The following is a 23,961-nucleotide window of genomic DNA, read 5'->3' as shown; positions in this document are numbered from 1 at the left end:
TTGTTTCTGGTATGGTGTGGTAGAGATTAAATGATTGACTATCTCTCTTGAAGAGTGTTATTATGTAAGGATCATATAGCTGAAAGTAAGCCCACAAAATTGTTTTATTCATCATTTCTGTTGATCATATAAATTGCAACTTAATAATCTTTTTAAAATAAAAAGCTACCATGTAATTAGTGGAACAGGTTATAACCTGTAATTATAATTACACTACCTGCCTACCCTTAGTGACATAGTGACATTTCTTTGACTATTTTCCATTTTCACTCAAAAAACTACAATGTTTTGGACCTAACTATAAAACTATATATTTAAAAACATATATTTTAATAATTATAATAAGTAATAATTCATATTATTGTGTTGTCTAGTTTAAGAAAGAAAATGCTAGACTTTACAAAATCTTCCAATATATAAGCATAGCGATTTCTATAAATTCAATAAACTTTGATGTTTTCAATAGCTAAAATTTCAATAGCTGATATTCATACCTTACAGAGAAACATTTTTCCAAAGATTGCCGTTCATCACTTAAACTAATATGAATTCTTTCTGAAGTAGTTTTGTAAACACAGACATTATAAGCTACTTGTTTTCAGAATTACTCAATGAATGAAGGCTGCCTGTGAAAGTAAACATCTTTATGTTTTCTTATCCTATTAGACTTGGCATTTCTTCTTTTACAAGAGGCCTTTGCTCCACTGTTATAAATTTTTTCACTCTTTACTGTTTAGCCAGAAAAAAATGGCATCCAGAACCAAGTCCTGATATGTTTCCCCAGACCTATTCATTATACTGCAAAGGCACACTGGCCAAAAAAGTGGGGGACAGCACAGATAGATGGAAACCATGAACAAATAAGATTGCTGGAATTCCATGGAAAATGAGTTACAAAAGCATGTTTCAGAAAATTACATGTTTAGTTGGAATGCTTCCTGGTTACATATTAAATCCCAGGAGAAAAATAATAGGAATCATGGACATCTTTTATTTTATCTCTATTAATTTTATTATAATTTATATGGGTGATTGGATAACTGATTCGTAATTTTAAATGTGATATCAGAATTATAAATTGGCTTGTTTTTAATAATTTTTTTTGCATCAAAATAAAAATACATATCTATTTTAGTCTTTAAATATAAACAGTCTTTAAAATTCAACTTCTAAAACATTAATTTGAATATGAATTACCATTATTTTGAAATGTACAACTAATTAACATGTCACTCCTATGCTTAAAATTATATGCCATAATTATTTCAAAATAATATGGCTTGCTTTAAATGTTAAAATTTAGAAGCATCACTCGGCACAGTGGTTCATGCCTGTAATCCTAGCTACTCAGGAGGCTAAGATTTGAGGATCACAGTTCAAAGCCACCTCGGGCATTAAAGAATGTGAGACTCATCTCTAGGAAGCTGGAAGTGGTGCCATGGCTCCAGGAGTAGGGACTGTAGCCTTGAGCTCAAGAGCCAAAAGACAGACCAAAATAATAAATATATAAAAACATCAATTTGATCATGATTGAATTAAGAATTTCATTTCTGATTTTATTATTTAACCATTATTTTCAAAGAAGTAGTAAAGAAACATATGAAATCATTTCAGGACTTGTCTTCGTTGAAAATGAGAAGCAATTCCCTTTAACTAAGTACTGGAAGTTGTGCCTATATATAATATTTTGGGGGATTTGTAACAGATAAAGTTCACAAGTTTTCCCTACCTTTTTACTTTAATTAATTTATTTAATTTAGTGCTAGCTCTGGGACTTGAATTCAGGGCCTGGTAACTATAATTCAGCATTTTTGCTGAAGGCTAGTTTTGTACCAGCTGAATCACAACTCCATGTCCAGCTTTTTTGAGTGTGATTCATAGGGGGTTAAGAGTTTTATGGACTTCCCAGCCTGGATTGGCTTTGAACTGTCATCCTTATATATCAGCCTTCTGAGTAGCTAGGACAACAAGTGTGTCTGGCCCTAGTTGCCTTTTAAATGACCTTCACCAGGTTTTTAAAGAACTCATTGAAAATGAATTCTAAATGTTTTTAATATTCATATTCAGCTTTATCTCTTTATATGACAATATAGTCCTGAAAATTACTTATATAAATATCTACATAATAAATAGGGTTTAAAATTCCAAGTCATTTTTGCATTAGGCTTTGTATTTTCCAATATTTAGTTTTTCTTTGAGTGTTCTAATCATGCATCAGAAAGAATGATATTGTACCATTGGTAAGCAAATGGAAAGACTTGGGAAAATTTGCATTAAGGAAAGTAAGGCAGAGCCAAAAATGTATAAGCGGCATGGTTTCCCTCAGAAGTCAGAAGATGGCTACTAATCTACAAGCAAACACACTGTTCATTTTCCTTCATGTTTACTTACCTGTTTCCATGGCTGTGACACTCACATTGTACCAAGCCACGTCCTCTCTGTCAAGAGGCTCAGTGGTGATGATGGTGCCACCATCATCTATAAAGAATATTTCACTGTTGTCAATTGAATATCTGTCCCCAAAGGAAAGAATTCTCTGTTATCCATTTCTCAAAGTAGCAATATTAAGAAGCCATATTACACAATTTTACAACAGAGTTAATGGGATACTAGTTGAGAGAGATGCTTTCATATGCTTAAGATCCAACTCAATAGAGATAATTTTTAAAAAACGGTTCTAAATTTTAAAGAGTTTGCCATTTTCATGTCCATAGGAAACACTAAATAGGCAAACTACTTGGTTAAAAATGTCAAGGATCACATGTAAAGAGAATTATGAATGTTATGATAAAAAATAAATATTGGTAAGCCTGTTTTACTACTTTTAATCAGAGAATCCTATTATCTCCTTCACTGCCTCTGAATTTTCTCCTAGACCTCGTGACTGCTAGCTAGTCAATTCCGCCATATTTTCTTGATTGTTGATACACAGATAATGTTTATTTTTGATTCTCTCTACCAGGCAAACTTGATAATAGATGATAAAAATGAATTCTCTCGACAAAATGGGTTGACCTTTAATTCTTTCAAGAGCTATATAATATTTTAGAAACTAAAATTATTTCAGATTTACTCTATTTTACTTTGGAAGTCTACATATTGATTACATATGTAATTCAGCATGTCTGGAAGGAACTCAAGTAATAAAACTTCCTCATGCAACTAGTCAGAAAAATGATCTCCAATCTACAATGAAAGAAGCCTTTGAAGTACTCAGCAAGTCTCATCTTGCAAAAATATTAATAATAAAAACTGAAGAAGAGTAGTATCTAGGGTTTAGTGACTACCTTTCATTTGCACACATATTCCTGAAAACTTTCATGAGACTTCAATGAGATTTGCCCTAATTATGTGGCAAAGATGAGAATATTATCATCTCAAATTGACAGGCTTCAAAATTATTATACTAATTTGCAGCTTGATGTTCAAGAGAATATTAAACTAAAAATTAAGGACACTCAAGTCTTAGAGGAGTTCAATTTTAAATAGATTCTGTTTCAAGCATTAAGTAGGATTTTATTGAAATATCCACTACCAGCTGTATTTTCCACTAAATAGATTGGCTGGAAAATAAAGATTTATAGTTGTTCTAAGAATAAATCTCTTTTTAATAATTCTATGACCTGAGATATAGCTCAGGTTTCACGCTAACAATCCCTTCCCTTTTCTTGGTCTGGCATGGGATTGCCAGTGCCATCTGGCTACCATGTCTCATCAGTCTCATCATCATTTCTCAGTATCTTCACCTTTCATGTCTGTAATACAACTGAAAGGATTTGGAGCATCATGCTATAAAATGTTTCTTTTGTACAAGAAAGTTATGTGCTACTGGCAAGAATATTCTGCGTCAACCGAATTATAGGCAAAATTTTGGAGAAATGTGAAAAAAATCTTGTATACAATATCTAGGTCACACACACACACACAAACACGTAAGATATATACCACAAACACGTATACATGTGCAGATATATACAATACACACGTATATGCATTTACAGATGTATATGCACATACAATACACGTATATATGTATACATGTGTGTAAATGCATATATTATACTTATCACATATATGCATACATCATATATATGATATGTATAAACAGGAACTACACTCCCCACATTGAAAGGCATTTTCTGATAAAAGATTGCAGTGGAAAATAGAGCCAGAAAATATAATTCAGCCGCATTTGAGTGTGTTGTCATATAGCTATAATCCAGCCAATTGGGATTCAGAGTTTGGAGAATTACAATTTAAAGACTGTTTATCTGGAGTTAGTGACAGTATGTCTCAAACAAACAAACTAACAACAAACAAGCAAACAAAAGAGGTAGCACTCTGTTTAGAGTGGGGTGGCATGTTTCTGTTGTCTAAGGCCCTGGGTTCCCCAGTAATTAATTCATGCCTACATAATAACATAAAACAACATAAAAAATGTTCTTGTGTGTGCAAGCCTAAAGTTCAAAGAGCAAAGGAGAAAGAAGTCTATTTTTTTTTGCCAGTCCTGAGCTTGGGCTCAGAGCCTGAGCACTGTCCTTGGGTTTTCTCAAGGCCAGAGCTCTACCACTTGAGCCACCACTTATGGCTTTTTCTCTATGTTTGTGGTACCAAAGAATCGAACCCGGATCTTTGTGTATGCTAGGCAAGCACTCTGCCACTAGGCCACACTCCTGGCCTCCAGAAGCCGACTTCTTAACTAATAGGAGACATAATGGGAATTTTTTGGATTGTGTGTTATGAAAAGCAAGTAAAAAAAATTGGTAAAAGAGAATACATTAATGGAATACGTAAATAATTTGCTTGTAGGCCAAATCAGACAACTGACACAATGAGAAAGAAAAGGTAAAATGATAAAAAAAAATAGTTTTAATAGAAAATATTTGATGTGACACACAAATACCATTCAAATCTAGTAGAATTCTATGATCTTACCCCTCTTTACTCCCAGAAATCTTCCTCAAGTTTTTCAGAATTATTTTGGTTATAAAGCATTTATGTGCATCAAAGATCTACCAACTTTGTTTCAGAAAGAACAAATGGGAGGGTTGTTGTTTTTTAATCATTTGCTTTTTCTTCCTCATTGTGTTTCTCTCCCGACCGTTTTGATCAAGAGTCCACTTCGCTGAAGTCCAGTCGGGATGCCTGCCACTGCAGTGTCACCGACGGGAGGAGTTGGTTTCACACTCCAGGCTTAGCTGTGGGAGCCCCGCGCGTGGGTTCTACCTGATAGGAGATTTCCTGTGATCTGGGTCTGTGGCTGACACTTCTCCAACCAAGGCTCCACCCGGGTTTTCCTCCAGGATCTGGAAGACGTAATGCGGGACCCGGAAGACGGGTGGCTCGTCCTCATCCTCCACTTGGATGGCCAGGAAGGTGGTGGAGGCGTCCGCGTGGAGGGGGAGCAGGTGCGCCTCCACGCCGGGGTTCCCCACCCGGACGCGGACTCCATAGTGGCTCTGCTGCTCAAAGTCCAGCTGCTGCAAGACAGGCATGGCAGTCAGGATACAGGGCTGAGGAATCAGAACTCATGAGGGACCGGGCTTGTCTCTCAGCAAGAAAATATATACATAGTTTTAAGTACTTGGTGTAATTAAAGAAGCTTTCTGAAAACAAGCTCCTTATCTCTGACCTAATTTCTCCCCAAGCAAAAAAAAAATTCAATCACACATTATATGGCTCTGGTTTTTATATCCTGGAGGTCCTTTCATTTAGCCTCATCCTATGTGGCCTTATGGATCTAGGTTTTGCTCTATTGTAAATCTCTGCTAGAAGAGCCCAAGGTTTCTACTGATTATGACAAATGAGGGAAACCATTGAGCCTATGTTCCTATGAATCTTAATGTTGAGTCTTAATACTATGTTATTTCTCATCTCTTTTGTTGTCCCTTGGTTATTCTCATATTGTCACAGTATCTTACCTTGTTATGTGGTATATTATATATACGTTTATTTGGTTATTTGAAATAGGGAAGGGAAGGGGGGAACACAAGATGATGGGAGGGGATAAGGGAGGGAAATGGGGACAAAGACATGAGAAAGGGTATCAGTGCTTGTGAAGTAATGCACCTTCTATATGGTGAATATAATGCAACCCTTTTATTAATTGCAATAAAAATATGTTAAAAACATAAGTCTAAAATTACTTATTAAAGTAAAATACTAACGAACTTCACAAAATAACACCAGGCTACTTATGATTAGATTTCGTATTGTTCTGCCAAGCGAATGACTTTGAATTAAGCTTACCCTTTTCAATATCACTATTCCCTCCTGGGTCTCGTCATTGGTGATGATGTCGAATGTCTGTGAATTATCATTCTCAATGCGGTAATGCATTTCTGCGTTCTCTCCTATGTCATCATCATAGGCAAGAATTTTTCCGATGGAAGTCCCAGTGGGTGCAGATTCAGAGACAGAGAGTCGGTACAAACCTTCAAACACAATTTTTTTTTCATGCTCAAGATAAACAGTTCCAAATTATAATATGATTTATACCTGAACTGCAAGAAGATTGATTCTATTCTTCTAGTCACTTATTTTGAACATAATGCCCTTTTTTTCTCTTACAAAGCATGTGCATGGTTTTGTGCTTCTGCATATTTGCATACAAATGAGTGTGTACTTTCTACTTTTACTCTGAAATCTAAACATTTCCCTCACATGCTTTCTGAATCTCTACCATCCTTTCTTCAACATGTCTTACCAATCTTATCAATAAGCCATGTAACCCCAAACTTTTGTTTATAAGCTAACCTATTGGACAAATTTGGTGTATTTTTTGCTTCTCAGACAATGATTCTTAATTAAATTTGATAAAAAAGATCAATAGATCAATACCTGATGTTAAAAACAAACCCATCTTTACAATAAAGTAAGAACTTTTGAGGACTGATATATATATATATGTATATATGTATATATATATATGGAAGGAAAACTAAACTACCTGACTAAACTAACTGAGTCCTAGTTACAAAAGTTTCATTTTGTGATGAGAGGTTATACACATTAGCTAAGTTTAAAATATAAAAGTAGAAAAACTAAAACTTTTAAAGTGAGGAGAGATAATGGTGGCAAATGCATTAACTAGTGAAAAAATAGAGATTATTGAACTTTTCCTTCTTTTTCCCCTGAAGGAATAGGTTAAACTTAATAAATGTCTATGCTATTATAAAAGTATTGCTTATATTGTTTTCTGAAGTGTAGAAAGTAATCACAAACATCTATATTACAAAGTATGAGACTTTCTAAGAGTTTAAAAAGTTTACAACAAAATATTTACAGAAGTGTTGGTTGGCTTTCAAAGCCACAGCAAGTTACCTCACAAAATGTATTTTAAGACTTTTGCAATATTTTTAAACAAGGGAGAAATATTGCTCATACCTTACTGCTTAATTTTCTTCCACTGTTGGAAAATAATGATCCCTTATTTAATTATGGAAATTAAAAATTACCAATTAATCTGGATAAAACAGTGACTTAATTAGAAACATGACAAAATACTCCACTGAACCATTATAAGTTTGTGTTAAATCACTGTCTTTCAATCGTAAATAAAAATAATTCTACATTCTTCTTGGTCTGTATAGTTTCCACACATTGATACAGATCTTCAAAAATACCTGTAATCCTAGCCACTCTGGAGGCTGAGATCTGAGGATCACAGTTCAAAGTTAGACCAGGCACTAAAGATGATGAGATTCTTATCTCCAATTAACCATAGGAAATGGGAAGTGGGGCTGTCGCTCAAGGAATAGGGTGGCAGCCTTGAGCTGAAGAGCTCAGGGACAGTGCCCACTCCCAGAGTTCAAGCCCACAAGACCCACCAAAAAAAATTAACACCTATCCTTTACCAAGCCCTGATACACTGGATGTGGGGGCCCAACAGTGAGCACTGTGAACAGCATGCCCCCAGAGAATCTTCTTGGAAATGTAGCAGACAAACCAGATTGGTGTAAGTATGAAGACAATACTGTGATAATATTTGGATAGAATTTGTTCAAGGAAGCCCTGATTCTAGGATAAGATCGGAAGTAAAGTAGTGAGCAAAGTTTCACAAAAACAAAAACTTGTGTATACTGGGAAGAGAGAAGATTAGCTTGGGTGGATTTTCCAGAAAGACAGGGCAGAATAGATGTAGATTAATTCCTAGATAGAACTGGGGGCTGGGGGAAGGGAGGGGACCGTAATCCTGGATAGTTTTGAAACACAGGATCAGTTAGCTTGCACTCAGGGTTTTGATCATTACTGTAAGGCTGGAAGGCATGGAATGAAAAGATCTGACAGGTATTTTTTAACAATATCACCAAATTTGAGATGAAATACAGAAAATGTTGTGTTATAGGGTGCAAGCATAGAAACTTGATTAGAGATTTTTGTCAATAACAAAATACAAGGAGACATGAAGAGGACAGTTAGAGGCAATATGGTAGAAACAAAGTTGAGACAAAGCAAAGCATCCAGGCCTGTGTAAAGAGCACAGACCCAACAAGCACTTAGGCAGATTGAGATTTTGGTATTAAAAAAAGAACTAAAGAAAAAAAAAGCTGCCCAAGTTATTGTTACAAAATTATTTTTTCCAGGTTCATCACATGATATGTGTGTATGGATGTATGTGCGAATGAAGCTTCTTTTATCTATAAGAATGGAAGAAAATTATTATCTTCGATCCTCATTTGTGGTATGCAGAATGATCCCACAAAGGCATCCCCACCATTATCCACCAAATGGCAAAGCTATATTTTCCTTGAGAGGAGGAAATAAAACTGCTGATGGAATGCAAACTCAGTCTACTCATTCGGAAATGAACCGACTTTGACCAAGAGTGAAAGAACAGGAAAATGGAATCTCCCCTATGCAATACAGAAGGAATACATCCCTGAAGGAAATCTCGGAGGAACAATAACAGATATGTTAATATAACAGAAGCTAGGATAACTGGCAATCCATTGTTACAGGAATAGTAGTAGCATGTCTTTTTTTTTCTTCATTTCAAATTGACTTTTCACGCTAATGAAAAAGCTACTCCTTATAATTACCACTTATCCTATTGTATTTATCATAATTCTTGTGGCAAAGCACTGCTTTTTTAATGTCATCATTGACAAATGTGAGTATAATCAAGCAACTTATATTCCCACTGCAACTAGACTTCAGATTGCTTGTACTTACTTTCTTTAAATATTGGTTTATTGTCATTAATATCTGAAAGTTTAATTAGTACACTTGTTGTCGCAGACAGGGATCCAGGCAGACCAAGCATGTCTTTGGCTTGAATAATCACCACGTATTCATCTTGTAGTTCTCTATCCATTGTGGAAGATATCCTTATGACTCCTTTAAATATGCAACAAAATTCCAATCATTATTTCCTCAATGACCACATTGTCAAAACACACACAGAAAATTTCAGTACTTTGGCACTTCTGATACTATTTAGCAATCAATATAAATTGTATGCTTTTATTTCTAAAGAGTATGTGCTTCTTAAAAAACATATATGCTTAGTCTACATTTTGAACACAAAAATATTTCAGAATATTTTTCAAATTAATCACATAACTATGCATGAATATATGCTACACATACACATACTATATAGTATAAAATATATATATATACTATATATACACATATATAATCTAAATATTTCAGGACATACTCAACTTCAACTGGTCAGTGCAAATTGTTGAAGCCATCGCTAAAGAGAATCAAAGTATAAAATGAATAAAAATTGGAAAATACTGAACTTTCTACAAGAAAGTTCATACATAGTCATAATTCAGTCTTATAATTTAATCCATTATGTTGCAGATATATCTATCTCCCTGTGGGTTTTTTTTTCTTCTCATATGATAGTTGAGGTCAAGTGTTTTTGTATGCATACAGTTCTTTCATATGCATACAGGTCTTTCAGATAACACCTTTCATCAATTTCTTGTGTCTTTTCTCCATACTTTTAAATTGACTTGTAGAAAACCCAATTGCCTCATTTTAGAAAAGCAGTTTAAAGACCACCAGTAATTAAATATTTAGTAATTAAATATTTAGCAATAACTGTGCACGTATTTATTTACTTATTGAAATGCCACCTGTTGAATTCCATCATGCTTTATTCAAAGATACCTGTGGTTGGCTCAATGGAAAAGTAGGCCTGGCCCTGAAGCAGGCTGTACAGGAGGCGGGCGTTATTGCCAGTGTCAGGATCATCTGCATCACTTGCAGTCACTCGGATGACGAATGATCCTGGGTAGCAAACACACATTGGCAGGAAATTAAATTCAATTAAATTAAAACCCTGATTTATCCAAAAAGGATTCCAGCTCACAAAGCACTCTTTATTTGACCTAATGACCTATCACCATCTTCTAAATTGCCTCTATTTATGAAATATGAACATGTGTATACTAACATTAATTTACTATATTACTCGTGAGGGACATTTACACAAGTGGAAATTTAAATTATTAATGATAGCTTTCTAGTAAGCTCATGAATCTTTAAAGCTATCAGTTATAGTGTTTTGGTTAAGTCATTTTCATAGTCACAGAACATATGAAAACCTCATTAAAGAGTCGCCAGATGTAATCTTGTGTCATCAAATACTCTAGTGGAAGCCAGCACTTTCTTTGTAAATTACTATTATAATTTGATTTTTCCTTTTTATGATACAGATGGAAAGATTACAATGTAACAGATGAATGATGAATTAGCTGCTGCTTTGCAGAAGGCTGAATGCTGCTCATTCACATCTTAAATTCAACAATGGAAACAAAACTTTGCCAAATGAGGCTTTCAAAGAATATTTTTTTTCACTGTGAGCATGGGAAGCATATCCACCTACACATATCCACATAAAAGTATGACGGGTTTTTAGGTGTCTATTAATTTAGATACCAGGCAGGCTAGAGGAAAGTCACCTGCAACACAGACATTGTGTAATTAAAGCCTACATTTAGCACTGACCACTAAAATGTATCATTGCATGTTCCAGTTTATTGTCTGAATGACACCATTCTAACAAAAGGTTCAAGATGGCTCATTTACTTTAGAATGTAATATTTTTTCAGTTTTAAATTCAGTGGTGTGAAGGTTAACAAGATTCCCTGCGCAGTGAGATGTAAATCACCTAACTAGGTTGCTACTTAAACTTGCAGAGTTGTTCATCCTAAATAAAGTTCGTTGAGATGTTGATTATTCAAATTTAAAGCACAATATTTAAAATGATTTTCTACACACTCCAAATCTGTGATTGGGACAAGTACGAAATATGTAAAAGTTGTTTAGAGGATTCGGTGATCGTATTACTATTTAAAATAGGTACATAAGTTCCTCTAATTAGCTTCACAATGAGACTGAGTTTTATAAACATTAAGGCTGTTGTTTAGGTGGGAATTACTGAATTGATCCATGGTTACTGCATTTATATTTGAAATACAATTACCATACAATCTAGAATCTCCAACTAAAATTCAGGACTCTGACATTTTCAGACTCGACACCTTAATTCTGGAAACTATTTTCTCAATTATTTTTGTTTTTCCAACCAAAACCCACTGAATACTAGGTCATTGTTGTTATCATTTTGTTTTATCATTTACACTGCTCCTTTTTAAAATATGAGATGGTAGAATTTATGTTAAACTAACCACATGTGTGAAAACAATGCATTCAGAAAAATGTAAGAACAATGTACTCACTCTTCTTCACCTTCTAAAGTATATGAACATTAGAAACCAATTTTATGATACATTGCTAACCCAATGTATTTTGATCAGTATTTCCCCTTTCATCTTTCTCATCTCTGAGTGGTTAAGGTAATTGTCTACTAATTTTTAACATGACGAATTTCAAGGAAAACCTTTTCAATCTCTTGAGAAATAAATGAAGTTATTTAAATAAGTATTCACTTAATAACGTTGATCATTCTAGTATAATATGATGTATTTATATTAAGTTGATGGTAAATATTATTAAGCTAAATTTTCTCTTTGTAAAGCAGTGAATTTGGCAATCTAGAAAAATTCTCTAATAATTATATAATTCAGTATAGTCAACTTCATTTTTATACGAATCTAAAATGCCTTTTTAAATTAATGGGAAATTATTTCCTCTTAAAAATATTTTTAAAAAAATCTGAAATTGATGATGAGTAAAATGGTTCATATAAATAAAAGAAATACTAGACAATTGCTAGTGTTGAAATGAGGTGTGTTTTCTACTATGAAAAAAATTATGCACGGTATTCATCAGGTAAAACACCAGTAAGTGGGGTAAGAAGTTAGTAGTGAACTTTCCTCCTTACAAAAACCTAAAATGAGGCCAGGAGTGTGACCTAGTGGTAGAGTGCTTGCCTAGCATGCACGAAGCCTTGAGTTTGATTCCTTGGCATCACATACCCAGAAAAAAAATCAAAAGTGGTGCTGTAGTTCAAGAGATAGAGCTCTAGCCCTGGGAAAGCCCAAGGACCAGGTCCAGGCTTAGAATTCAAGCCCCAGGACTGACAAAACATGTAGAAAAATCTAAACCAAATTTTAATAGGTTCTACATTTTATTTTACATACATAATAAATGATGTCATCACTAATTATGATTCACAACAGGTTAATTATAAATATTTATTTAATTATGCTGTTTCAGACAGAGATTTGACCTAATTTGTTAAAGTACCAAGGATATCTCTGAGCTGTAGAAAATACATTTCCCTGTGTAGATTTTAAGTTTACATGACGATAAGTGTTCAGTGCTTATATCAAATCCTTCTCTGCACAACTGTGTCTTTTTACTGATATAACCAACCAAAGAAGGTTGATTAAATCATTGGATAATATACTAACTTATTTTAAATATCTTCTTTGTTATTCTAGCAGTAAAAGACGTAATATATGTGGGTAATTTTGTATAGGAAAAATAAGAGGGAAAATTATTATCAAGAAAGTGAGAGTTACCTAGTTGGTATTATATTGTTTAGGCACTGCAAAAGTCCATAAAAAGGCTGTAGATTTTAATTGAAAATACTTTTAATGTATAGAGTGGTTACAATTATATTCGCCAGATAGAAGCTGCATTATGTCTCAAATATTGCTACCCCTTCTCATGTTTTTGTTCCCATTTCTCTCCCATCCCCCTTCCCCCTCCCCTCATTTTCCCCTTCTATTTCAAATAAACATATATATATATACATATAATATACCAGGTAACAAAGTCAGATACTATAACAATATGAGATTAACCAAAGGGCAGCACAAGAGAAGAGAGAAAAAGATAGTACATTAAAAACAGCAATTACTCATAATTAAGCTCTTGCTTCCATGTCCTGGAGGTCATTAAAATATTGAGAATGATGAGTCAGTACTTAGCAATGCACCTGCAGTCCTTCGGGGCAAGAATAACTGTCCACACAGTAAAACCATTCTATGATTCACATCGGTAGTGACGTTTTCCCCAACTACCATATCTCTTCTGCAGTGATTGCGTCCTTGTGGGCATCACGGAGCTCCCTCATTTGATCGAGCTCTTCCCAGGACCACTGTGTCTCCCGCTCTAATGCCACATATAGTTTTGCATAAAGGAGAGAAAATAACTTTGCTACCCAGAGTGGCAAGTGGGAGCATCCTATTTTATCCCCACTCCCCTTGAGAGCTCACCTTTGGAAGCAAATGCATTTCAGACATAAAGGCCATCAGCGATCCTTACACTATATTCAAACCCATGTATGAATAATACAGAAGTGTATACATGGACCAAAATATATCCTGGAAACTCATAAATAATAACAAATAGTGGAGCAAAAGTAATCAAATGAAGACACTCCAAAATGAAGCTGGCTGATGAGTGCCACTTTCTTTGCAATTTCTCTCATAAAATGTGCCCTGTTTCCCTAAGCAATTAATCACCATCATAAGCCACTTATGTTTATCAGCTGTATTCCATATCTTATCAGTAATTATCACAATTTACAGCTACTTCTCATTTGTTCATTTAATTTAATACTAAATGCTGGAATGCATATGCCATTGGTATTTTACAACTCCATTCTCATATGAAAAATATTTGGTACATATTATGACTAAAGTATGCTAGTTGGAACAAGGCAATGGATGAAGAGAGTAGAAATGAAAATAGAGGAACATAAGAACATGCAGAAGAAGCGGGGAGGAATTAGGAATTAGAGTAGGAGATCCGCAGGAAGAGGAAGGGCATTGGACTATTTCCTGACACAGCTAATGGATATGTTTTAAAGATTCTCATAATTAATGATAATTTGTTTCAATGCAGATTGCATACTTTGTAGTCTAGATAAAGACTGAACAATGTACAGTGGCACCTTGAAATTCTACCTGGAATTTTGAAGGCTAAAAAAAAAAAGGCAAATACATCAATACGAAATGTGAGAATCATTGGATAACAAATCAAGTATCTAAGTAATGCAGTCTTAGAGCATGCTAGCATAATTTAAGATGATATTGGTGCATAATATAGTTGTCTAGATTATGTATTCTGGAAATAAAGTGTCCTATCTGTTAAATTATCAGTTGTTATTTTTTTTACCAACTGGGAGGACTTTTGCATAACCATAACTCTCTACTACAAAAGCATGTCTGTTTTTCAAGATAGTAAATTCATATATCCTGCCAAATTACTCATATATATATATATGTAGTATAAATGATCAATGAAAACAGAATGAGAGTTGAAAAGAAACTTGAGAATTTTGTGTTCCATACCTTCCTTCCTTTTTCTCTTTCTTTTTCCTTTCCTCCTTCCTTCCTTCCTGCCTTCCTTCCTTCCTTCCTTCCTGCCTTCCTGCCTTCCTTCCTTCCTTCCTTCCTTCCTTCCTTCCTTCCTTCCTTCCTTCCTTCCTTCCTCCCTTCCTCCCTTTCTCTTTCTCTCTCCCTTCTTTCTTCCATCCTTCTCCCCTCTCTCTCCCTCTTCTTCCTTCTTTCTTGTGAAGGTAATGAATCTTGAACCCACAGCCTTTTGCTCCTGCTCACAATTTTCACTCACACCTGTTTCTCAATTACTTAAGCCACACTCCAGTCCAAATATTTTCTCCTTAACTGAAGATAGAATCGTCAGAACTCTTCCTCCCTGAGGCAGCTTCTAAACGTGATCCTTCTATTTCAGCTTCATGAGTAGAAAAGATTACAAGCGTGAGGCCCTGGGCCCATCTATTCTGTTGTTTTGATGCGCACAATAGATCTGATTATTATAGAATCCATTTCCCCAGTTTTTCATGTGGGGTTTGTAGAATTTTATCAGTGGTTAAAAAAAATCCAGATCTATGCTTTGATTTGTTTTCGAGTCTGAGAAAAAATTTAATAGCATTTAATTAATGTAATTTTACTACATCATCCACTTTTGCAAATACTTTGCTTAAATAGATTTGTAAGTGATTGCACAGACCTTAACCTGTATACAAATCGGCTCAAAATTTCAAAGATGTTGTCAAAGCTAATATATCTGTGATGTAAATGAACATGCAATACCTTCTGGAGACATCTCGGGTACAAGGGCCTCATAAGGTTCATCTAGGAATTTTGGTTCATTGTCATTGATATCCGACACTCTGATGACAAACTCAGACTCGGGTTCCACAGCCTTTCCAGTGGCGGTGTCTATTACCTGCGCTCTCAGCGTGTAGAGGGACCGTTCCTCCCTATCAAGCTTCTGCTTGGCATATATGTCACCTGTTCTTTCATCAATGATAAAAATGCTTCCTGCTCCAGCCCCCGAAAGCTTGTACTGGAAAGAGTTGTTGCCATTGTCTAAGTCAGACCTTAGCTGCAAATGCAAAGAGAGATGATTAGTTTCCAGGTTCCTTGCAAAAGCAAACAAACTGTTAATGATTTGGTTTTCCTGAGCCTTCATCATTCCCCATATTCATAAGCTCAGAAATGTCTGTCCAAGAGGAGTACAGGGAGTTAAATTCCAATAGGAAGAAACATGTAGGTTTTATCATTTTGAACAGGTAATTCTAATGAAGTTATATAGCAATAGAAAAACAATCATTCCTTAATGATACATCATTGTAATGATGTGCAGTATATTTCATTGTGGTGTTTCTTAGATACTGCAATCACATTTTCCAATACTTGTATTAGTTTGGGTCTTTGAAAAGAAAAGGTAGGAGAGAAAGCTATTCATATACTTAAACAGTGGGGTTCTGTATCTTGTCTAAAATTACATAGGAAACAAATATACATAGGAAAAAAATCAAGGAACATGATGTACAAATCATTATCTCAATAAACACAGGTATTATTACACACCTAAAATGAACAAATTGCCTTAAATAAATTGCTAAATAATCATAATATTAGATGATATGGCATATTGTTTAGAAAAAGAAAGACTGAAAAAATTATAACTTTCAAAACATCACATATTTCTGTATCAATTTATGCCTTGATCATAAGTCTATCTAATTCTGAATCAAATCTTGCTTATGAGAAACACTAAGGTTTAAACATTGATTTTTATCTAGAAAAGATATCCTCTTTATTTTCAGTGGATTCTATTTAATTCTCAATTTTATAGGCTTGTTTTATTCATTATTCATAGACTTCAGGAATTATCAGTTCAATTTATATAGATGTAAGTACATTTTCCATATGTAAGTTTTCACACTAAGCATTGTGGTTTCTATGCATCATTATGCTTATTTGAGTTAGTGTCTGATTTTTTTCATTCCTGTTTCATTAATATGCCCTTCAAATTCAGAGCTGCTCTGAAAATACCAAGTTAATTGTGATGCACAGTCCCAAACAACTTCCTAACATTTCTGATAGAACAAATTGTGTTATTATTCAAAAATAAATAAGTTTCTCTGTGATTGTGGGAGAAGTCTTGAAAATACCTGAACCAAATAAGATATCCTTTCAGTAAAATATTAAATATCAATGGCATATTATGAAACTCAGAAAAATAATGTTTGCATTTAATTTCACATTATAACTTTTTTAATTTAAATTTTTTTATAAAGGTGATGCACAAAACTGTTATTGTTACATAAGTCAGGTAATGAGTACGTCTTTTTGAACAGTGTCAACTCATCCCTCATTTTCTCCCACTTTTCTCTCTTCTGACTTCTATCCCCCCATGATGTAAAGTTCATTTCTAACATAATATCTAGTGAGTATCGCTGCTGAATAACTTCAGTTTGATAAGACTTAATTATGTAGTACATGAAGGAATTTTATAAGTAGGTAGGATTCTAAGAATTTTATTAAATTAAATATGCATTCAAGTCAGTAAAAAAGTGATCAATGAATGATTCACAGTTTCAAGTGATATCATATTTATGACATTTGAGAAGGTATTCAATAGTAGAATGAAATGTTCAACTTAGTAATAATAATTTGGAATAAACTCACTATAAATATATTTTAATACAATTTCAAAAGACCAATGAGCTGGATATTTTTAGTAAATGTTAAATATGTGAGAACAGAAAAACAAAATGATTACTTGTACTTTTTCTTCAGACTTCTTAAAGTTTAACAACTTTTGATTTCCTTCCCTTTGGTATGCATTTTGAAATTTGCCACTCTTGTACTCAAAACATGTTTTCACAGTTCAGCAGTTATCCATAGTCCAATGTCAATGTGATATTTATTTTCTTGTATTTACCAGTTATATTTGTATTTTTACAAATAGTCTATAAAATAGTTTTCTGGGTTACATCAGCAGCATTTTATCCTGTCTAATTAATTACAGGCATGTAAGCATCTTTTTATGCTTGTTTTCAAGCAGTTATTTAAATATCATGCTAGCCACATGAGCTAGTTTATAGGAAAAACATCTCTTGAAATCTTTCCCTCAATATTTTTATATAATAATAGAGTAGGTATTCATTTATGCCATTATGCATTTGATTTAACACCAGGCAAGACATAAAATGAAAGGAGTGATGTTATTTATAGGATGCAATTGTATATACCCACACATACAGAAATATTTTAAATTCTGTTTGCCTAAGATTCTAAGATAATCTCAGGCAAATGGGCTTGTGCATTTAGTGGCTGGGAGAAGAGGTGAATGGTCACCTCAACAGACACTTTCCAGAACTAATAGGAAAACAACAGTACTCTCCCATTGCTCTACTCTTCAGGCCCAATTAACTTACAACACAAGCTAAACCCATATCTGTACAGCAGTCTAGTCAAAAGCTCCACAGTGAGGTACCTGGTGTTTCAATTATCTGTTTTCGCAAATAACAATAAACCCTAAACCAGAAATAGAAGATGTTCTCTTGTATTAAGAAAAATAGAATTAGACACTGAAATTATTTTTTTCTTGTACTTCAACTTCACTAATCTACAGATATATATTGAAAGAACTCCTGGATATGGAAACAAGCAAACTCTCTTTATTTAAATTTTATTTTCTTGATGATTTTGCCTTCTTTTCCTTATGTATAGTGTATTCAAGTGGGGAGGATGGAAGCAGGGTACAGAACTCAAGGGAAGAAGTGTGACAAAATGCAGCAGTAGAGCTCATTGGACACCAAAGGGAGTGAACTATACAACTCATGAATGAAGATGGGAAGGAAGGACAGGGACAGAACCGGGGACCCATGACAATGTATGGAAGGAAATGGACTCATTACCTGACTCATGAAATTGTAATCCCTCTATAGATGACCTTTATAATAACAATGTTCTAATTGTCTTTTTAAAAGAGAGAAAAGTACTTAAAACAGGACACAACAAACCCTACGTTAAAAAAAAAGTGGGTAGCTTTCTGAAACATCAGCTGTAGAAGAACAGAGTATTAATCTGATGAGGGTAAACCATACGCTAGTTAGTGTAGCACAAAATAAAACTAGGCTAAATGCATTGGTGAATTATATTGACTGTAGTTTCTATGGCCCTTCACCCTAATAACATGATCAATATATAAACGATGGCAAGAAAGCCTCCATTTCCATACAGGAATCTAACATGAACACTGAAAATTTTAAGGTTTGAAAAGTTGTTTTCAAAATCCAAAATAATTAATTCTGTGTTGGAGGTTGATTATTTTACTCGTGAGTATCGAATTGATCAAACACCAAAGTTCGGCAGCAAATAGATTTGGGTGACAGTACAATAACTTATACCCCTTGGGGAAGATAAATACCTGTCCAACGTGAAGTGTCATGTTCATTTCTTCCTGTACAAAAAATTGACTCCACACCCAGCCACGCTTTACTCTCAAGTAAGATCCCATTTCCTCCACCTTCTGAGTCCTGGGGCTCTCCCAGGCTGTGAGACAAGTCCACAGGAGAGGAAAGCCCAACAGGAGAGTCAGCCCTGCATAGCTCTTCATTCTCTAGTCTCTGGGTGTCAGCTGGCACTCTGTCCAGGAGAGGGGATGTCACACCGATGAACCTATATTCCTTTAGACTCCTGTGTGCAATCTTTGATATTCCTAAAGCACAGAAAACAAAAGAAAAATGAGTTACAAAAAAGAACACTTTCTCACATAATTGCTAAAGACAAGTTGCAATTTTGGTAACAGCGATAAATGGAATAAAATATACATTTAATTTATGTTCCAATTCAGCTAGTAGATTACATTTTGTAGCTCAATAATAATTTCATGGGAATTAGTACAAATAACTACTCAGATACCATTTGCTTTAAACCACAATCATACATTTTTCTGAGGTTTTCAAAGTTATTTAATGTCCTGGATTTATAGCTGATATTGAAGGAGTTTTTTTTAATTATCAATTAATGTGCTTACTCTCGCTTGCCAATTCCTTGAAAACTCAAATCAACTGATTAAAATAGTCAACAGAACAAGAACAAAAACTCATTATTTCTCCTCTTTAAAGCAATAGAAATAAGCATACAATAGCAATTTCTTAATTTCTGCTATTTTATGTAGGCAATTAGACAAAAAGAATCAGCTTAAAGCATCAGAAATTTAGTAATCCCCTTGATTGGAGCTATAAAATACACTGGATTGTGTGCCCATGCAAGATTTTCATTCTTGCATAATTCGTGAAGCTACAGAAGTGCCTCTTTTCTTAACCAACGAGTAGAGATGTCTTAGATAAAAAATACAAAGCAATAGTGCCAGGTCAAAAGCTTATCATATGTTAGGTTGGACTATAAAGTATCCATCCATTCATAAGTGTTTACATTGTGAAAATAAAAATCTCATCCTACTGACATTAAGATTGAGAAGCTCTTATTGTACCAAGGAATGGAAATGGGTACTTGAATAGGTAGGAAGTGGGATCAAGTGGAGGGTCATAAATAAATGAAGAGCAGAAGAGGGAGAATGCAGTCAAAAATTCAATGTATCCCCTACACAATGATGAAAAGTGAGGAAAGGAGTGAGTTTGGAAGGATGGGAGAGACTAATGAAAGAGGTTGACACTGGTCAGGATGCATTGTGTTCATAAATTGCTTTATTGAATAGCAATGACTCTTTATGCAAGTGCTTGAAGATAATAAAATATTTTATGAAAAGAAAAGAGAGAGGGAATGGAAAAGATTGAGAACCACCCCTTCCCTCAGCTTCATCTAAACAATTGTCTGCATCACCACTGGTAATCCACCTCCTCTACATGTGTAACTATGTAAGTAAATTTCTACCATGTCTGCTTTGATCTTCCATAATACCAGACTTGGTTTCTTTCTTTGTCTCAACAATGAAAAACAAGTTGTTGAAACCTAAAAGAATGTTTAATATAATATTAATCATCAGGAAGACATTAGCAGCCCAGAAGTTTTTCTACAACATCTTGTTTTAAATATTCTGCACAAGACTTTGAATAATTCCTAGGAGGATTTTGAGGTCTTTCACCCTTGTTAGTAAGGGTTGTTAAAAACACTCATTAAAAAAGAACACAGAGATTCCAGGTGGCCTCTTTAGTTTCTTCAAGCCAGGGTATTTTTTTGCTAATGGTTTCTTTAAGGAAGGTCAGTGAAGAAATTCAGCTTGAGGCTATAATTCAGGAAGATATTCAGACTTTGGTTGAATATTTGAAATTCATAGACTGTCAAATGTTTAGATAATACTAAAATGCACACTTTCATAGCTGGTAAATAATTGCCCTTGCTACATGTACAATTTTCTGTAAAATTACAAAAAACAGACACACAAGTATCAACCAGAGAATGAAAGGAAATATGTGATAGTTTAGTGACTAATTTTATTTCTGCTGACTTCTGTAATGAATGAACTATGTGTATATTTGATGGTTTAAAGGCAAGGTTTTGCTGCATATTCCATGCTTAGAACTAACTCAATGGAAATTGCCAGACAATCTCAGGACAATAAAATGACATTTTCTATGTTTAATAAATGAGCAAAATATTGAATATTCCAAGCACAGAAATTAAAAAAGCAAAAACAAAATCTGTTTAAAACAGACTTCTACAGAAGTACAAACATTTGTGAATAGAAATGCATTGTGTATGCTTCAAGCACTATTCATTGCCCATTAAAAAATCTAATAAAATTAAAAATACTTAAAGCAAAAGCAAGGGATGGAAACATTTTAAAAAGTAAACTTCATTAATAAGCTTCATTAAGCTTCAAAAGTAAGCTTCATTAACCTTCAGTAAGTCATGACCTCAAACAACCTAATGTATATGGGTGTGTGTATATATATATATATTTCACATATTTTAGAAGTGGAAAAAATTAGAAAACCACAAAGCTGAACATTTCCCAAAATTCCAGCATAATATAACATATATGAAAAATAAGATCAAGGGACATCAAGTCCAAATTATTGAAAATGTATCAAAGAAGAAATCTTAAATATGCATATGGAACTGAGACACTTGAGAGAAAGTAAGACATCAAGGTGCTTATCCCACATAGTAAAAACTACAAGTCCTTGTAGCTTTACTTTTTTGAAGAGCAAAAGTAAGAGAATATGACAATGGTGCTTAATGCTAATTAGAATAACTTGTAAAATGATTATTTGAGAAAAAGAGCTGACTTGTCAAGCATGGAAAAGCTAGCCTAAAGGAAGCTTGTAATGTAGGAATTCCTTCGGTTGTAATACACCTACAAATATAGCTGAGCCCCCCACATTGTTACTTTGCCCCAGAGTATAACACAATATTCATGATTCAAGTTGATCACAAAGATACAGAAATAGATAAACTTTATACAAGACGAGGTACAGAGACCAAAAATAGGGGTCAATGAGAATAAGGTACCGATAAATTAAAAATGAACCACAAACTGTATAAGAAGCCTCTTGCTTCCATTTCTAGAATTTCATTTCAATAAGTACCATTTTATGAGATCATATGTACAAAGCTGTTAAAGCCTTGTGATCCTCTCCTAAGAACAGCCTCCATTGTATTTACTGTGTGAGTTTTTACAGTCCTGTCTAATTAATCATGTCCAAGTGTACACTTTTTTTTTTACTATCTATCGGGTTTCTTATTTGCATTTAAAATATACATTGTGCTTGTGTTCCATGCAAATGTTGGATTCAAGACCCTACTCTAGCTAAGAACTTAATTAAATTTTATTACAGAAAGCATCATGACAGTAGGAAATGAAATTAGTTTAAAAGTCAAAGCTCAAAAATATTCATCAAAATTTTCTCACATGAAAGTATTTCAAGCACTAGTCCTCATTGACTACTAGGGGTTTATATATGTATATATATATGTAAACATTTTCCATAATATATACAGATAATGTATGCATAATATGATAAAGTCCATATTCGAAATATTTCATAAATGAAAATATAAAGTCAGATACCATCATTATACAAGTTTAGCATGTATTAAAATCAGACCTGAGTGCCCTCCAGTTTTAAGCGTCAAATATATACATATTTGTAGAAGCAAAATGAACAAAGGAATGGAATTATTTATATCTAACTAGAGCCATGATGGCTTTGTTTACTGTTTTATATTTTTAAAACTAATTCTATTATGGCCAAGTTTTAAGGGAAGGAAAAGCTTCAAATAAAGATCCATGTTGAGGGAGGGTTCGTGGCAGCTGTCAGCCATGCTGGAGGAGACACACTCCCGGTGAAACCAGGCAACTAGAGAAAAATGCTCACAGCTAGTCCTGTGTGAAATGGTCTCACTGTAACTTGCAGTGGTGTATCAGCCCCACGTTTGCTATTCTGAGTATATTTTTCCAGTCAAGTGAAATTCAGTCATTAAAATTTGTGTTTTTTTTTAATATAGGCATCACATATGTTAATTCTCTCAGTATAGTTAGATTCATTGCAATGTTGCTATTATGTATGTGCACTGTTGTTTGATTAAATTGTAATGTATTGTACATTCAAAATCATGTAATGTATCTGAAATGAAAAATTGGTATAAGAGTGGCTAATATAGTTAATGTGTTAAGAATTATGCAATAGTTATCACATGCAGCATCAATTAATCTATGTGCAAAACAAAACACATGAATTTAGTATGAAGGATATTTTCTTTCATTTCAAAAATTATACCATACTATGAAGGACTGAACAGCTTTGAGTGACTTTTCCCATACCAAGTTCTTAGTTAGAAGTAAAAATAAGACTAAAATCTCATTCCTTGCTTTACTAAATAAAGAAAAAAAATGCATAAATTTCTACCACTGTATCATCTGCCATTAATGTTGCACCATGTTATTTACATTGGATAAAGATCTATCAAGGGCTTCTTTTATTTTAACTTATGAGCCACTCTTTTAAAGCAGATGTAGTAAAATGTTATCTTCTTTCAGGGCCTCTTTCCTCCCAGTTCTGAAGACTTGGTGAAGTGAAAAGGAAAAATCAGTCAGAATGGCATATTCAGTTACTGCAGGGGGGGGAGATGAAAGTTGAAGCTGAGAAAGGTGGATGGATAAATATAGAAACTTAATCCTATTTGTGATCTCTTAAAAATCAAGAAAATCTCAGCAGCCTCACGGGTGACATAGTACACAAAGGCATGGCAGTGGCTTTCACAGACACACAGGAGTAAATCCAGATAGAAATGTGTG

At 34.0% G+C, this 23,961-nt stretch overlaps 1 protein-coding gene across 1 annotated transcript in view; it reads right to left on the bottom strand.

Moving 5' to 3' along the window:
* Window positions 1–23,961, bottom strand: part of Cdh19 (cadherin 19) — a 49,183-nt gene that overhangs the window by 13,629 nt on the left and 11,593 nt on the right. Inside the window, exons 2-8 of the mRNA XM_090353552.1 lie at window positions 19,126–19,416; window positions 15,492–15,786; window positions 10,129–10,248; window positions 9,175–9,339; window positions 6,250–6,434; window positions 5,227–5,480; window positions 2,392–2,513 (exon numbers count right to left, since the gene is read on the bottom strand). Of these exons, the coding sequence (XP_090209678.1) occupies window positions 2,392–2,513; window positions 5,227–5,480; window positions 6,250–6,434; window positions 9,175–9,339; window positions 10,129–10,248; window positions 15,492–15,786; window positions 19,126–19,314 (1,330 nt within the window). The 5' untranslated portion in view covers window positions 19,315–19,416. The remainder of the gene's footprint in view (window positions 1–2,391; window positions 2,514–5,226; window positions 5,481–6,249; window positions 6,435–9,174; window positions 9,340–10,128; window positions 10,249–15,491; window positions 15,787–19,125; window positions 19,417–23,961) is intronic.

This window comes from Megascapheus bottae, chromosome 19, assembly GCF_031878675.1.
Source record: "Megascapheus bottae isolate mThoBot1 chromosome 19, mThoBot2.hap1, whole genome shotgun sequence".
Taxonomy (NCBI): Eukaryota; Metazoa; Chordata; class Mammalia; order Rodentia; family Geomyidae; genus Megascapheus; species Megascapheus bottae.
The sequence above is the reverse complement of the archived record's forward strand: the minus strand, read 5'-3'. Positions and strand labels throughout refer to the sequence as shown.